Raw genomic sequence first — 16267 nt, 5'->3', positions numbered from 1 at the left:
TGCGTTATGTCAAAATCGTCTGCCTTAGGAGGCAGCAGCTACTTTTACCGTATCCGTCTCACTTCCAAACACCTTTCAGGTTCTTCACGCTCTGTGCTTAAGTTCATGGACCGACCCTCCCCCTCGGCGTAGAAAAGAAGCCATGAAATATGAGGATCTCTGTGAAAGGGTGATGTAACATTTCACAAAGCAGTTAGGGGAGGTCATCATATTGCCCCAAATAAAAGCAGGAAGAGAAGGAAACATGAAGAACATAACTCTCCCTGGATCCGTTTACAAGACTGCCACAACCTTATAAACTTCAGCAGAAAATTTGACATAATTTGGACAGGGAGATTTACTCTAATATGCCAGAGAGTTTGTTATAGTTGGTGGAGACCAGAGTTTGTTTTAATTTAAGGACTATTCTTGGAACTGGATGTTAGATTGTTTCCAAAATCATGTTTTTAGCTACATTAGCAGTGTGGCCCTAGAAGTGGGAATGCTGATCCATCGCTTTGGTCCAGACTGAAGTATCTCAACAACAATCGGCAGGAATGTCATGAAATTTGGTACAGATGTCTATGGTCGCCAGAGGATGGATCCTAATGACTTCGGCCATCCCCTGGCTTTTCGTTTACTGCCACCTACAGCCTAAAATGTTATCACTGATTTTTTTTTTACTCATCCAAGGCAGAAAGGTATTCTTTTAATGATTTTGTTGATCTCACCTTTAGCAGCACCATGAAGTTGACATTTCTAGTTTTGAGTGAAATTTCTTCACAATTGTTAGATGGATTGCCATGAGATTCGGTACAGCCACTCATGTCCCAATGTCAACTTTTAAATTCGTCTCATAATTCGGTTTATGACCAAATACCTGCCAAAGTAATGACATTCCCATCGGCCTGACCTGTACTTTGTGTTTAGCGCCGAAAATTGGTGTATTCATTGTTCCATGACATCAACCGACTCTTTCTAATTGGAAACGCACGCAATAGCAATCACAACCACAGGCAAAAACACAAACACAAAAAGCGCTCTGATGCTCATTTACCAGATTAATTAATATTCCGGAAAGGTCGCAGACATAGCGCAAAACACACACACACACACACACACACACACACACACACACACACACACACACACACAGGCAAACCCTTCCGCATACGGCTCACATCATTCCTAGGCCAGACTGTTTGAAATGTAACATCCTCATAAAGCAAGACCCACATCAAGGGCAATATTCCTGCCAATTGCATTAGTGGCTCTACTTGGCTACATTGTGACTGGTCTTGTGTACACTCTCTGAGGAATTGTTTGCAGTTCATGACCATGGCAGAGAAGGGGGGCAATGTCAATAGACAAACACACGAGTATTATTAGAGCGGCAGTCATGTGCCACCCTGTGTGCACTGGCAGACGAGCTGTCGGAGACTTAGAGGAGGCTGGAATCCCATCGCGTCTGTCTGGGAAATCTGGGTAAATGCTCTCTAATCCTGTTGATCCTCTGCTAAAGCCAACACTTCCTCACCTGCCTGCCTGCCATGGGAGAGTGAGTACAAACCAAAAATAGGAAGGTTGTGATAATGAGCAGCGCCGTTCGATTCTTAGACTCAGTTTATCAATTTATGCACGTTCCAATTCTCAGTGACAGCAAACTAGCTCCAGCGAAATAAACATCTGATCGGCATCGGGAAAGAATTTCGACTTTTCAAAGCAGAATTACCACGAGGATCCTGAAAAATTAAAGCTTTTCGAAGCGCACAAGATCACGTAGGTGTTCGTGAATGACAACCCGGCAAAGCTGTTTGATCAGGGATCCCACAGTCATCACTACTTACTCGCTCTCTTTCTGAATACCAGTTTAAATAACTGTACTCTTAATACATGTAAACAGATTAAAAATTAAGCAGGAACCAGGTGAATGTTTGGCATTTCTACCCTATAATTAACACAATCAATAATTGGCGTAACTTTGTTGATTAAGTTTTTGTCGATTGACTAAGAGCTTCAGCACTACATGAACCCCTTTTAAATATTTGCTTTCTACTCCAGGGACAGTTTTAACAACTTTCAGACAACGTTGAGTGTTTAAGGGAGCTCCTGAGTGCCAGCAGATCTCCAAGGCTGTCGTGGTTATGTCACTATAATCCTATTGTTCACTCCGTTTTTCCTGCTTCATTTTTTCACTTTCCATCACTCGCATTGGTGGAACCTTCGTCTTGGGCCTTGCTCAGTGAGCCAGACCTTTTTTCTCCTTTTTTGTGAATGGACGACAGTATGTAATTACCTGGGTTGAGCTTCCAGTGTGGCCTGCTCCGTCAGCTCCACACCCACTGCAGACACACACGTAGACACACACTTTTAAGCAGTCGCACACACTTTCACAAGCGCGCAAACAGATACAGACTGGCCGACATTACTAATACACACTCATGCACACATGCGCACACATAAATACAGGCCTCCCCAGCTGGAAGTGCACAGCTGCTGCTGTTTACCCTGTCGGGACCAGAAAAACATCCTGTACAGTTCTCCGGGTGAAAACCTCCCCTCACATAATAAACACAAGCCCTTGGCGCAGTTTGAAGCTCCACTTTGGGTGGTTTCTGTGGCCATCAAGGCAAAGGTCCCCTCCAGCAGTCCAGCTTGATAGACAGTTTGATCTGCTGGACATTGAGTGGAAACATCGAATGGTGAAGATGCCGCAAAAATATTTTTGACTTTGAGGGAATGTGTGGCATTGTCAGATCATCATACACTCTGGCCCCACTTTTTTTATGTCACCCTCTTTACACAAAGGCAGAACACAAAGCGTACAAGCGACGGCTAACATCTGGATACCAATATGAAAGAATGCCGAGAGACACAATCAGTGTATATGCTGTTCTAACAGAGGTGTGACATTTGCTTTCATCAGCCCACAGACATCTCTGCGGCCCATAGAGTTGTTTAGCTTTAAGGCTGACTTTGACAGAGGAAGCTCTGGCTGCTGTTGTGTCTGGAGGAGTGAGGAAAAGTGGGCGAGGACCCTTCCAAATGACTGCTGGAATGCAGTCGTGTGTGAGCGTGTGTGTTTTTTGTGTGCCTGTTCCTCTCAGTGCGTCTGTAAGTGTGTGTTTATACGTGTCTGTCCGCTGCCCTGTGTTTTGCAGCTGACAGTCACTTAAGCATTTTGGCTGGCACGTAAAAGAGATTCCTGTGCAGACAGAGGCATTTTCCTTTGCCTTTGAGCCTAATGACAGTAGTATTGGGGCAGGGCTGAATGAGAAAATAATATACAAACACAGCGGTGTGTGTGTGTGTGAGTGTGTGTGTGTGTGTGCATGTGCCAACCCTGATCTCTGTTTTCTGTTTACTGTGTCCAACAGCGGTGGCATTTCACAGCCCTCCAGTCACTATCAAGAAGGAACCGCAGAGCCCGGGCTCTGACCCCAGCCAGTCCTGTAGCCACAAGCAGAGCTTCAGCTACCCCAATGGAGAGCAGTGCCTTTATGCCAGGTACCTCCAGGTTCTCCTCATTTGATGCATCTCAGAGTCGCTAAACAGAACAGAGGTAGTGGAACAAAGGGTCAGTTCACGGCTCAAAAAAAAAACAAAAAAAACAAAACCCTATCTTTTCACTCACCTATAGTGGTAAATAGCCGTGCAGATCGTTTTGTTTTTTGTCGGCCGGGTTTTGAGAAATTTGTCTCAGATTTGTTACTCAATATCCAACGTGGGTGAATTTTACCATGTAAAAATGTTCCTCTGCAGTTTCTCTCTTTTTTCTTCTAGAAACAGTTTCCTGGTTACTCTGGATAATCCACAGAACACGTGGTCTAAAGTTTCCAGAGGAACCCTTTCTTCACGAGAAATTACTGTGTTCTTACTATTTTTCTTTCAGTTCACATATAGTCAGTGGTTTGTCATCATTCATCTCAGTTTTAGTTTCTAAATAAAAGCAATGAAGAGGTTTGTCATTTCCTCCTTCTAAGTCTTGCATCTACTAGGCGTTTTTTAAGCCTTTTTTTTTTTTTTAGCTCTTATTTGGATATTTGTTCAAATTTAATTATAAATGAAATGAAACAATAATTTCTTTATTTACCCTTCTCAACAACAACTATCCTTGTACAATGAGCCAGCGCTGGTCAGCTGTCATGCAAAAGTCAGCAGAGCTAAAACACTGATCACATGCCATTGACCACCGAACCCAAACCACAGAGCTCCCATTAGCTCTGTTCCTTGTACTGACTGGGAAAATCTTGTAAAACCAGCAAACCCCTTCCCCAGCGCGACCCTGTTGGGACATGTGCGTGCATAAGCGGACGCGTGTCCTCACGAGTGCATGCATGTATGTTTTTTACAGTGCCTATGAGCAGAAAAGGGCTGCAGGAGGAGCCAAGAGCTCCTGCCCAGGGACCCCCATGTCTCCCATGCAGCAGCATTACTCCCCGAAACCTGCCACAGCCGGACGGCCCGACGCTGCCTACATGAACCCTGCTGCCACCTCCCAGCCGCTGCCCAGCAACAGCTACCCCATCAACACCAGGTGACGCACCACCAAAGTCTAGGCAGCAGCCGTGACTGAAAGTTCACGATTCCTTTTAAAGAAACCGTATTATTATCCAGAGCGGCAAATGGTTTGTACGACAGCGAACAGGGTTAAATGGTAAATGGACTGCACTTATATAGCACTTTTCTAGTTTTAAATCGACCACTGAAAGCTCTTCACACTACTGCCACATTCACCCATTCACACACACATGCGTGAATTCACATGCGCCCACTTTTTTAGTTTTTTTTTAGCTCTTATTTGGATATTTGTTCAAATTTAATTATAAATGAAATGAAACAATAATTTCTTTATTTACCCTTCTCAACAACAACTATCCTTGTACAATGAGCCAGCGCTGGTCAGCTGTCATGCAAAAGTCAGCAGAGCTAAAACACTGATCACATGCCATTGACCATCGAACCCAAACCACAGAGCTCCCATTAGCTCTGTTCCTTGTACTGACTGGGAAAATCTTGTAAAACCAGCAAACCCCTTCCCCAGCCGACCCTGTTGGGACATGTGCGTGCATAAGCGGACGCGTGTCCTCACGAGTGCATGCATGTATGTTTTTTACAGTGCCTATGAGCAGAAAAGGGCTGCAGGAGGAGCCAAGAGCTCCTGCCCAGGGACCCCCATGTCTCCCATGCAGCAGCATTACTCCCCGAAACCTGCCACAGCCGGACGGCCCGACGCTGCCTACATGAACCCTGCTGCCACCTCCCAGCCGCTGCCCAGCAACAGCTACCCCATCAACACCAGGTGACGCACCACCAAAGTCTAGGCAGCAGCCGTGACTGAAAGTTCACGATTCCTTTTAAAGAAACCGTATTATTATCCAGAGCGGCAAATGGTTTGTACGACAGCGAACAGGGTTAAATGGTAAATGGACTGCACTTATATAGCACTTTTCTAGTTTTAAATCGACCACTGAAAGCTCTTCACACTACTGCCACATTCACCCATTCACACACACATGCGTGAATTCACATGCGTCCACTTTTTTTTTTTTGCTAGACATACTGTGCTTTCCACACACTCACACACCGACGATACATCGGGGGCAATTTGCGGCTCAGTGTCTTGCCCAAGGACACTTTGACATGCAGACCGGAGGAGCCGGGGATCGAACCACTGACCTTCCGGTTAGTGGACGTCCCGCTCAACCACCTGAGCCACAGCCGCCCGCCACGTTATATTACACGTTAAATTATTTCATTGCATTCTTGAACTACGAACTAGAATTAAATAATAAAAGTTCAGTGATGAAAATGCTGCCATAACTGTATAATTCTGTCGCATGACTATGATCAGCTCAGTCAGTTAACTGCTATACAAACAAGACAAGCGTACTACAACACTTTACCACAAAAGCAATGTTGTGGTGGACTTCCCATTAACGTCACCCTGTGTCATGGATTTTACAGCCAAGGAAAAGTCTTTTTATCTAATTAAAACATGTAAAATTAAAAATTTGTGGAATTCTGTCGAGGTACAGAAAAATCTACAATTCGACAAAGGATCGAGCAACATGAGTCACAAAAGCTCAGTTTAGACACAAGGATAATATTTTAGAGTTGCATTGACTTATACAGTATAAACTGTATGAGATGGTAAACTGAGCTGCTGTATCATATTTCTCAGTTCCAGGTATCAGGGACCTTCAGGAGACCCCATGTGCCCCCAGTTCCCCCCACCAGGGCAGGCTTTTCAGCGTATGCCATCTGCACCAGCAGGACACGGCGGGAGCGGAGCCGGTGGAGGGCCGGGGGGCGGAGGCGGTGGCGGCGGAGGCGGCGGAGGCGGCGGCGGGGGTTATCATCGGCAGCACTCTGACCCCTGCATGCCCTACCTGCAGCAGAGCTTTAAGCAAGAATACCTGGACCCGTTGTATGAGCGGGCGGCTCACATGGCGGGGCCTGGGCACGGGAGCGGACCGGGACACGGCCACGGTCATGGATCTCACCCCCACCCACACCCGCACCCACACAGATTCCCACCTGCCCACATGATGGTCAAGCAGGAGCCCACAGACTACACCTACGAACCTGGTGAGTGATAAAGAGCCAAAATCACTTTGGCTTCACATTCAGTGGGTGAAATATGTCACCAGGGGACTAGGGTGATTATTTCTCTGATTAATCGATTAATCATTGAAAGTAATAAATAATAAATATCAGAAACACAGAAAAGCACATTTGAGGGGCTACAACCAGCCAATGCTTCTCTTATTAGTTTGTTAAATTATCTAAATGATTAATCAATTAACAAGATTATTATCGAGTCATTTTTTGTCAGTCAAAAAACAAAAAAACAAAACGATTTAATCGACCGATCATTTCAGTCCTATTGGGGAACATTCAATTAACTCTCAGCCTGGAGATCTAGCACCACAAAGTAAAATTCATGGCAGGTGTTTTGGTTCCCTATTGAGAGCCAGAGAGAAATATCAAGGATTTCAACAGTTTTGATCAGTTGAAACTCATTCGCATGCATAAAATCTAATTGTAGCACTCAAGAGGGTGAAAAAATACAGTGTGTACCTGTGAAAAGAAACCAGAATCTTGACAATTTATTTCTTCTTTACAATATATTTCTGAGGGGGATGTCTGAATTGCACTCTGACTCAAAAAAGTCCCTTTGAAGACAAACCCTCCCTGTTGTGTGCACAGCTAACCCAAGAACAAAATGTCCAAATGGCAAACAAACTTCTTCACTGTATGTAGACTCCTACCCGACTCCCTCCCTGCCTCCAAAACTCCTCCTTTCAACTCTGTGACACTTTGCAAAGAAAAGGAGAAAAAAAAAAAAGTGTTTTTTTTTTTTTTTCTGCTGCAGCTACACTCCTCCCTCCCTCCTTTCCTGCACTGCTCTCTGGGAGAGAGAGAGAGAGAGAGAGAGAGAGAGAGAGGCGGAGGAATTTCATTGAGAAAATGGAGGGCACTGGAAAGACTAGAGTCCCTGGTGGAGTGCTCCAGGGTTTCAGGTTGCACCAGCGGCTTCCTTTTTCTGCAGGCAGATGAACTCATAATGGAAAAATGAGCGTGGCCGCAGTAACCCAAACCTCTCACTGGCTGGGCTTCGGGAGAGAGGGTGAAGGGAGGGAGTGGTAGGAGTGGTGGGTGATGGGGGGCACGGGGCGGGGTAGCCAGCTCGGGGGATTTGACAACAAGCTCTACCGCTGGAGAGCACGGAAACCAGCTCCTCTGCTGTGCTCTCTGAATTTAAAACGACAAGGAGTGAGAAATAGAACACTCCACATACGTTCTGCCCTCACCCACCTGCATTAAAGCTGCTATGGGACTGACAGTGTACAGTGCTTTTGCTGAGAATCCCACAGGTCCTTCGTGCACACTGGTGGATGGCTACAAAGCATGTCTTCCAGCACTGAAACCAGCAAACTTTATGCATAACAAAAACCCCAGGAAAAGTGACCTAATTCTTTTCACTCACTATGTTTTTCTACTCACACCTTTGATAGGAGGGCGGATAGCAATCCCACAACCTTGAAAAAGACAGAGGGGTAAAAGTACAAAAGGATGTTTTTACTGTGGATATCTGCTGGGAGGAGGAGAAAGTTGAATTTGGTGGGGTTTCCTGCGTCTCTGATATGAGGTTTGACCAACTGCAGAAGCCGATCGGACACAAGAGATCAGAGTTTATCGTTCTTTTTGTTACAGAGCGGGACAGTTCTACAAGGCACCACGCTTTTCATGGGAGAGCCAGTGCCGAGGTTACGGGCGCTGAAAATGTGGAGAGGCTCTTGTCAAATTAATGTCTGGAGAATATGTATCAATTTCACTCCATCCTCCCTTTATGATTACCACTAGATGGTCTCAGTCCCCAGTGTACAGAATTGTTGTAAAGGACAATGGCAGTATAAGGCAAAAATAAAAAAGCATTCATTTGCAGAAGAAAGACTAGTCACGGGACGCCAGGTAGTCTTAAAAATCAATTGAAAAAACATCAGCATAAATGAGAAACCTTAATCTACCACCATATAAATGGAATAATGCAAACTTAATCTGCAGACACAGTAAAAATATTGTTTCTTTCAGGCAGTTAATTGGGTAATTTGTGTTTAAGAGCTATTTCAAGGAATGCATCCCTGCAATCAAAACATAGGCATTAATACAGTTTATAAAAGCAACAATGCCACGGTGGCTCCAGTGAGCGTATGTTTGTTGGTGATTTATAATGGGATTCATTTATGGTCATTTCATTGAGAGAAAATCCCGTCCCAAAATGGAAGGTCACACGCACGTAATGGGAAAATGGTAATGGAGCATGGAAAAGAGGTGTACTGAAGTAAACGGCATGTAAAGACAACAGCAGCAGTGTTTTCTTTTAATGTGCACATTTTGAACAATGGCAGCCAAATGCCACGATCTACCGTCCCATTTTAAAAGCAGACTAGAGAAAGAGGCTCCTAGTTTCACATACAAATTGGCATCCCATCGTATAATCACCACTATTGTGCCGCATGAAAAACACAAAATGGTCATGCCACTCGGCACACAATTAGCCACCCGATCTACCCACGACTCCCCAGCGGGAGCCTGCCATTTCTGGCAGACATATTATTTACAGTATGATCAAGGGCTGCTGCCCCAGAATGGAGGGTTTGATTTTCCCCAGTGGCATCTTATCGCAGTCGCCGCGCTGCAGCTGCATTCCCCAGGAGTGAGTCACAGCCAGAGCCAGAGGCAAAGAGCTGCACCTTTCAGTCTCAGTCTCTCACTGGTCCCGTTCATACAGTCGACGGACAAACTGGACAAACACTTGTAGAGTAGTCAGTGACGCACCTTTTTTTTTTTTTTTTTTGCGCACAGACAGCATAACAGAGTGAAAAACAAACACACCCACGCACACACACAAAGGTGAGCAATCACAGGAAAACGAGCACAAAACTCTTGCAGAACTCCTAACGCGATAAACCTGCTTTACATGCGTTCCAACTTGCATTGACTTTTGCCTGAATGTTTATGAGGTGGAATGTAAAATCTATTTCGGTGAATGCGGCTATTTGAGTCAGTCAGTGATGTGCCCAGACAAAGTGCAGACACTGTATACTGTACCACTTTTCTGGTCTGGTGAAGGTGCTTGCTCATGGCCTAAAAATACCACCCGAGACAAGAGAAGCGATATGAGAAATGCGGCATTTGTCCTTGCAATGCTCAGGGTGATCACACAAAAATATCTATACAATTCACCCTCTTTCTCGTGCAGATGTTGGCTTAGTAAGCAATAAGTTTGTTTTGGGCTTTTCACTCACAATTTTTAAATCAGATTTGCTCACAGTGATTATTCTTTAACAATTAACCCCTTGTGAGCATTTTCCATCCTGCCACTTTTAACTGACGGTTGTTAAAAAACACACAGTTTTGGTCAAAAAGAGACAAGAATCCAATTTTTCTGTTGCCGGGCGAGTTAGGAAACACTGTTTAACTGTTGAGATAAACTGAACTTTGACCTATAGCTGTTTGTGTTTCTGTCACAGATGTGCCTGGATGCCCCTCTATGTACCACCACAGTGAGGGCTACCCGAACCCCCAGCACAGCAATGAAGGTAATCTGCATTTGTGAATTTCGTCTCTTACACTTTTAGATATGTTGCCTCTGCCAAATTCTAATTGTTATTCAGTAGGAGGAACCACAGTTATGTCAGTATATTACAGCTGCATGCGTCCAATCTCCTCCTCCCCATTTCTTTATCTACACTGAGCCCTCATTGGTTAGAGCGCTGCGGTCATTGGCTAACCGGCGTAGAGTGCCCGTGTTTCCATTGGCTAACCAGCGGCGTGTCTGTGTTTCCATTGGCAGAGGCTCTGGCTCACCCCTGCCTCAAGAATCCCTGAATAAACATAACTCCTGGAAAAAAGCGTACTGTTTCCCCTGCAAAAAGGGAAAAAACAATCCTTCCTCATACTCCCATTGTTTGTCACACCATTTTGGGCAATTCTAATTCTTATTCACCAATTATGTCCAGAACATAGGAGCTTTAGAATGACTCTTAAAGGCCTCAAAGAGGTCACAAATAAGTTAATTGGCCTTGAAATTGAGAGCAAAGATCCAAGACCCTTTACATGTTTCCACTATGAAATCCTTTCCTTGTTGCTGAAGTGGTCTGGTCTTCTTTTGTAAAAGAAGAGTACGCACTTAATGGCTTAAAGTTATTCATGCGTGAAAAGGTCCTTTTATTTTGTTGGGATGGTATTCAAAGCTTGGCACGGATCCAAAGTGAACAACCCAGTTGCGCTGGGATCAAGGCCCCTTGAAACTTTAACACAGTTAAACAGTTCTTCCCTTGTCTTCCAGGCTATCTGTTTGAGAATGACTCTCGTGTGGTTCCGGAGAAGTTTGAAGGTAAGGCCTGCTGTCCCCACAATCCGCCCTGCATTCACATTCACACACACACACACACACACACACACACACACACACACACACACACACACACACACACACACACACACACACACACACACACACACACACACACACACACACACACACACAGACAATTTCATTTGCACACCACAGTCCACCTGGTGAGGTGTTAGTCGGATGACAGCGGTGTAGCGAAAGACACACTAGCCGCACAGTCACCCCCTCCCATTTCTATGTCTGACGATCATCTTCTGTAGACGCCAGAGCTGCTTGTGGAAGAGGCGCATGGGTCTCGGGGTGCTCAGAAACTTAGTTAGTGGATTTTGTTTCTCCCCACGCACACACACACACACACACACGATGCAGGGCTCCCCTCTCACGGTGAGAACTGAGACGGGCAGTCTCCCGTAGCGGTGTTGGTGATTGACACTAAGGGAGATTGAGTGGAGAGCCCAAGGGTGTCAGCACTGGTTGAACCAGTGAAGCGTGCAAGCTCTGAGAGACAACAGCAGTAACTCAGCTGAGCCTCTCATGTTCCCACACTTGTTTACAACATATCCAGTAACCGGTAAACAAGCGAGAACCGAACACGAATCAGTGTCTCTCTGCGTGTTTCGCTTCAACCAGTGCACTTTTTTTACTTCTATCCCAAACAGTATGCATCCCGTTCTTGCTAGCTCTTGTCTCGCATCTCTTCAGCGCTCTAAAATGTCCCCTCAACTGTCTCAACTCAACACACTCTTGCTTTTTTAGTGATAAGCCGTTGTTAGTAAGCAGTTTCATTTGGTTTACATCAGTATGCAAACATGAAACATCCAGATTTAGATGACCTGCAGATGCCCCGGGCCCACTAGAATTCAGATACTCTGCAGCTGTTATAAGTCAAACTTTTCTTGTTTTCACATGTAATATAAGAACCATTTTAGACCTTAATTTAATGATTGAATCTTGATGGTCTGATGTAGATTAATGTGCCGAAAACGTATCAAATTAACTTGGCTAAACCACAGCGCAACTGAGGCCAACGAGATGTTGGAATTGCACCATAAGCTGAGTATTAGAGTCCAGTAACTCGCGGTTCCCTTTGTAATAGAAAGAAAGCATTTTGAAGTATATGGTCAAACCCCTTATAAAACGTGCTGACCTCCAGTCCATTTTCTCCTCGTTCCAGGTGAGGTGAAGCAGGAGGGGGGTGGCGTTTTTCGTGAGGGCACACCTTACCAGCGCCGTGGCTCTTTGCAGCTCTGGCAGTTCTTGGTGGCCCTGCTGGACGACCCTGGCAATGCCCACTTCATCGCCTGGACCGGCCGTGGCATGGAGTTCAAACTCATTGAACCCGAAGAGGTACGTCTGAATCCATCTTTCATTTGATCAAAGAGTGTTTTTGGTTTTTTTTGTGCTTTTTTTTAAAATTCTTTTGAGACAACGTTGACGGGGAAATTTTGTGTCCAAAGAGCAGGAGTAGAGGTGGTCTCATACAGAAATTCACCGATTAATTAGAGTAGTTTAAACACAGTGATCGAGGTGAACAGGTAAAGTCTTCTGTCTGTTTAAAGCAGATCATTCACGGTATCATGAGTAATGAGTAATGACCATAGATGAATGTAGAGGCCGTGACGCTTGTAAATGTCTTTTGAGGCTTGAATTTGGGTTTACTACTCACACGTCTCGGTGTTTACTGAAGCCAGCAAATCCAGCGTGATAGGCTGAGACTCCTGTTAATCAAGCAAATATGGTCACCATCTCTTTTTTAAGATCTTTTACTGAAACTTTTTTGAATTACCACTATGGCTGTGGTCAGATACTGAGGTCAGAACATTTTGTGAGGTAAAAAAAAAAAATGTAATGAATTTAGATTTTGAGAGGGAAGCTGGGACTTTTTGAATTGAATTCAGTACAGGGATTTTTTGGTGCAAACATCTAGCGGCCACTAACGGTGTAATGGTTGCATCTTTCAGCCCTTATGCATTTGAGTCGGGATTTGTCATGTATTGTTTATTGTTGATTAGTATGAGGGCCTCTCTAGGCCATAGCCTCGCTCTGTGGCAAACTGTGGCAATGTTGTCCTCTTGAAGGTCCGGAGTGAAGACAGACCAATCTAAAATGCATCAACATTATTTTTTAGTTCATATTACTGTGTGGGCTTATCGACGGATAGCGGAGATGTGTTGATAGAGGTCGTGACGCTAATGTAAATCTTATAAGGGCAGCAGAGGAGTTTGGGAATGAATTTATGTGAGCAGGGCTTTAAAGCGCTACCGAGATTAGGGAGAGGAGAAGTGAAATTTGGCCACATTCCTCATAGGTCTGTTGCCTGATCCATTAGTTCCCCATTCATTATTCAACACGTGAAACGCTGGCTTGATAAATGAAGGACAAGCGCTACCACAGAATCATCCAACACCCCGATTCGCTATCACCTCCTCCTGTTTCTTTAGACGAGACATTTTTGCAATGTTTAAGTCTGCAATTTGACTGGACGTATCAGACAGCGTCCATTTAGGTGGGTCCTAATACGGAGAGGACTGTACTGTGTTTTCCATTATCTTTTTACTGTACATTAAAAATGAATGGGGGTAAGAGTTTTACAAGAGCAATTAGGGCTGAGAGCACACTCAGAGATCAAACAGGGCTGCTGGCTGGATGGCCACTGTGGGATACAACCTGTCTCTTCCTGAGTCATGAATCTCAGTGTCTCCCTGCCCCCAGCTTTACACTTTCCTCCAATGTCTGAGATGTTTGTCAACGTGAAGGTCCTTCCCTTAGGTGAAATGATTTGATTCACTTCCCCCCATGCCCGTGCGGGGTTGTTGTGAGACCCTGGTTTTCTATCAGAGTCGGTTGGTCCCTTTTGTCGGGTGAGAGTTCAGTTTTGGGTTGGGGAGCTTTATTTCATGGCCTGCCTCTGACAACCAGCCATGACTCTTGTTTCACTGCGAACACTGTGGGACTCTGGTTCCATTCAAGTGGTAATGGGTTACATAAAAAGGAAGTGAATCCACATGTGGGGACTCGCCCTGGTCTTGGCATGTTGACGCTGCTGAGCTAAAGAGCAGCGAGGACTTTGACTTGTCACCGAGGACCCCTAGCGGCAACACCTTGGAATTACAGACAACTGTGTCTGATATTGATTTTGGGAACATGAACTTCAGGAAGAAAACGCTGACACAAAAAATTGTCATCTGTGGACGTGTCATTTGTGTAAGGCAATACTCTTAAGCCCTTCAAAAGCACGCGAACAACCACCCACCTTTAAATGAACCTCACCGAGGCTGAACTGTGCCAAAAGCGTAACCAAAGCCATTTCCTTCTCTGCTGTCTTCTCGCCTCCTCTGCCCCCTCTGCCCCCTCTGCCCCTCTCCCTCTCCTCAGGTTGCCAGGCTGTGGGGCATGCAGAAGAACCGTCCAGCCATGAACTACGACAAGCTCAGTCGCTCTCTGCGCTATTACTACGAGAAGGGAATCATGCAGAAGGTACAAAACACACCCTTTTTATTCTGTAAGCTCAGAGAATTTGTCACTTTGAAATTGTCCTTATTTTTCAGATATTATATACTTCTAAACTTCCTTTTCATATCAGGGCCTTTCACATGTATAGCAATTGTGCCACTTTTAAGGTACGGCCTTTTAAAAAGGTTTACAAGTTGTAACTAATGGCTTTATTAATGTTAATCAGTTACAAATACTTTATAAATCAGTTATAAACCAACAATAAGGACAACTACCAGGTTGGCAGGTTGTGAAAATCCCCTTGGCTGACGTTCATCCTCAATACTTTCTTGGTTTCTTACCTTTCACTAGACCATCAAGTCTGCAATTATAAATGTGAGCAAGTTACAAATAAAGTCAGGTCTGCAGCTGTAAACAAGCTGCGAATAAATGGACTGTGATCCAGATGCTTGGTGCGACTCTTCCAGAAAGTAAGTGGTTGAATGGATTGTTGGAAGGGGCTTGACTTTAAGTGCAAGCTAAAAAGACAAATGCACGTTATTTTAATAGTTAGAGGATAAACACCAGCCAGAGAGATTTTCCACAACCTGGCAAGCCAAACGTTATCCTTATTAATGACTTATATCTGATCACTAAGGCATCTCAAATGGTCTATTAACCAGTATAAAGCCAATAGTTACATCCTATAATCTCTTCATACTTTAGAAAGCTTACCATAAAATGATATAAGTGGGCCCGTTCTACCATCCTACTATGAATACAAATGGAAGGCCACAATATGGAAGGAAACTTGACAAAAGGAAGGTTTTAGCGACGGCAGCTGTGAAGTTTAAAATAATGTAATGTCTAGAAAAATGGAAAAATTTCAAATGACACGTCCTGAGTTTAGGGTTACATATTAGAAAAAGGTACTCTTTCTCTCTATTCCATCTCTTGGGCATCACGCATCAACCGCCGTCTCATCAATGTATCATATCATAAGCTAAGGTTACACTAACTGCTGTCTTCACCATCCAGATACGCATAAAAATGTATCTTTGTAGAATGAGGTAAGTTTAAAGAGTTGCAGGGGCCATATTTTCACAAGTCTGTCCAATGGCGTGCAGTACGTGAGTCAAATGAAATGCTGATTAGTCTCACTAAAAATCGCCATCGGTCATAGCTGAGTCGCTTCAGTCAGTTGATAACCGGGTCACTGCACTTTTGTGACGCAGATCTGATCCTCTACTGGAAATCTAAATATAGACATAGACAGTAAGACCTGAAAAAAAAAAAAAAAAAAAGGAGTTGAGAGTTCTTCGTGTGCTTTCCTATATGCCTCAAGCCATCCCCCCTCTCTCTCCAGGTGGCAGGGGAGCGCTATGTTTACAAGTTTGTGTGTGAGCCCGAGGCCCTCATCTCCCTGGCCTTCCCCGACAATCAGCGGCCCAGCCTGAAGGCCGAGTTTGAGCGCTACGTCAACGAGGAGGACACGGTGCCCCTGTCCCACCTGGACGAGGGAGTGCCCTACACCACGGAACAAGCCCCCCAAAACATGGGCCCCCAGCCCTACTCCAAAGGCTACATGTACTAAAGCCAGCCCCCACCCTCTCTCCTTTCTCCCCACCTTCAGAAAACTTCCTGTTGTACCAACCCATCATCATACACACCCTGAAATCCCATGCACCTCTTGCACATGCCCACCCCATCCACTTGTATATAAGGCTATGGTGTTTTTGTTTTAAATTAATCTCATTAGGGATTTTTTTGTTTTGTTTTTAAGAGCTGCATTCCTCTCACATCTGAGGCCTATTCAATCCATAAACATGACTGTGGTTGAAGAGATTGCTTAATAAATACCCATAATAATACCCAAACTTAAGTCCTGACTATTCTTTTCTGCGTTTTTGTCATGAGTCACATGTGGGT

General features: G+C 44.6%; 2 protein-coding genes across 2 annotated transcripts; both read left to right on the top strand.

Moving 5' to 3' along the window:
- Positions 1 to 1491: 1491 nt before the first annotated feature.
- Positions 1492 to 6326, top strand: LOC120794659 (ETS translocation variant 4-like; the record flags this gene model as incomplete). The annotated part of the gene is made up of 4 exons (XM_040135902.1): positions 1492 to 1537; positions 3357 to 3486; positions 4334 to 4516; positions 6164 to 6326. Coding segments are annotated over 4 exons (522 nt in total), but the record flags the coding sequence as incomplete, so codon positions are not given.
- A 19-nt stretch (positions 6327 to 6345) lies between these two features.
- Positions 6346 to 16207, top strand: etv4 (ETS variant transcription factor 4). The gene is made up of 6 exons (XM_040135855.1): positions 6346 to 6570; positions 10020 to 10088; positions 10838 to 10885; positions 12081 to 12253; positions 14282 to 14383; positions 15705 to 16207. Exons 1-6 carry the CDS (start codon positions 6363 to 6365, stop codon positions 15930 to 15932), a joined length of 828 nt encoding a protein of 275 aa, XP_039991789.1. The 5' UTR covers positions 6346 to 6362; the 3' UTR covers positions 15933 to 16207.
- Positions 16208 to 16267: the final 60 nt, after the last annotated feature.

This window comes from Xiphias gladius, chromosome 9, assembly GCF_016859285.1.
Source record: "Xiphias gladius isolate SHS-SW01 ecotype Sanya breed wild chromosome 9, ASM1685928v1, whole genome shotgun sequence".
Classification (NCBI taxonomy): domain Eukaryota; kingdom Metazoa; phylum Chordata; class Actinopteri; order Istiophoriformes; family Xiphiidae; genus Xiphias; species Xiphias gladius.
Note: the sequence above shows the minus strand (reverse complement) of the source record. Positions and strands in the feature narration are given on the sequence as shown.

Excerpts from the sequence above, each read along its gene's own strand:
- etv4 (XM_040135855.1), top strand. The coding sequence starts at position 6,363 with ATGCCCTACCTGCAGCAGAGCTTTAAGCAAGAATACCTGGACCCGTTG. Across the intron at positions 6,571-10,019 it reads AGACTACACCTACGAACCTG|ATGTGCCTGGATGCCCCTCT; the intron begins GTGAGTGATAAA and ends TTTCTGTCACAG. Across the intron at positions 10,886-12,080 it reads GGTTCCGGAGAAGTTTGAAG|GTGAGGTGAAGCAGGAGGGG; the intron begins GTAAGGCCTGCT and ends TCCTCGTTCCAG.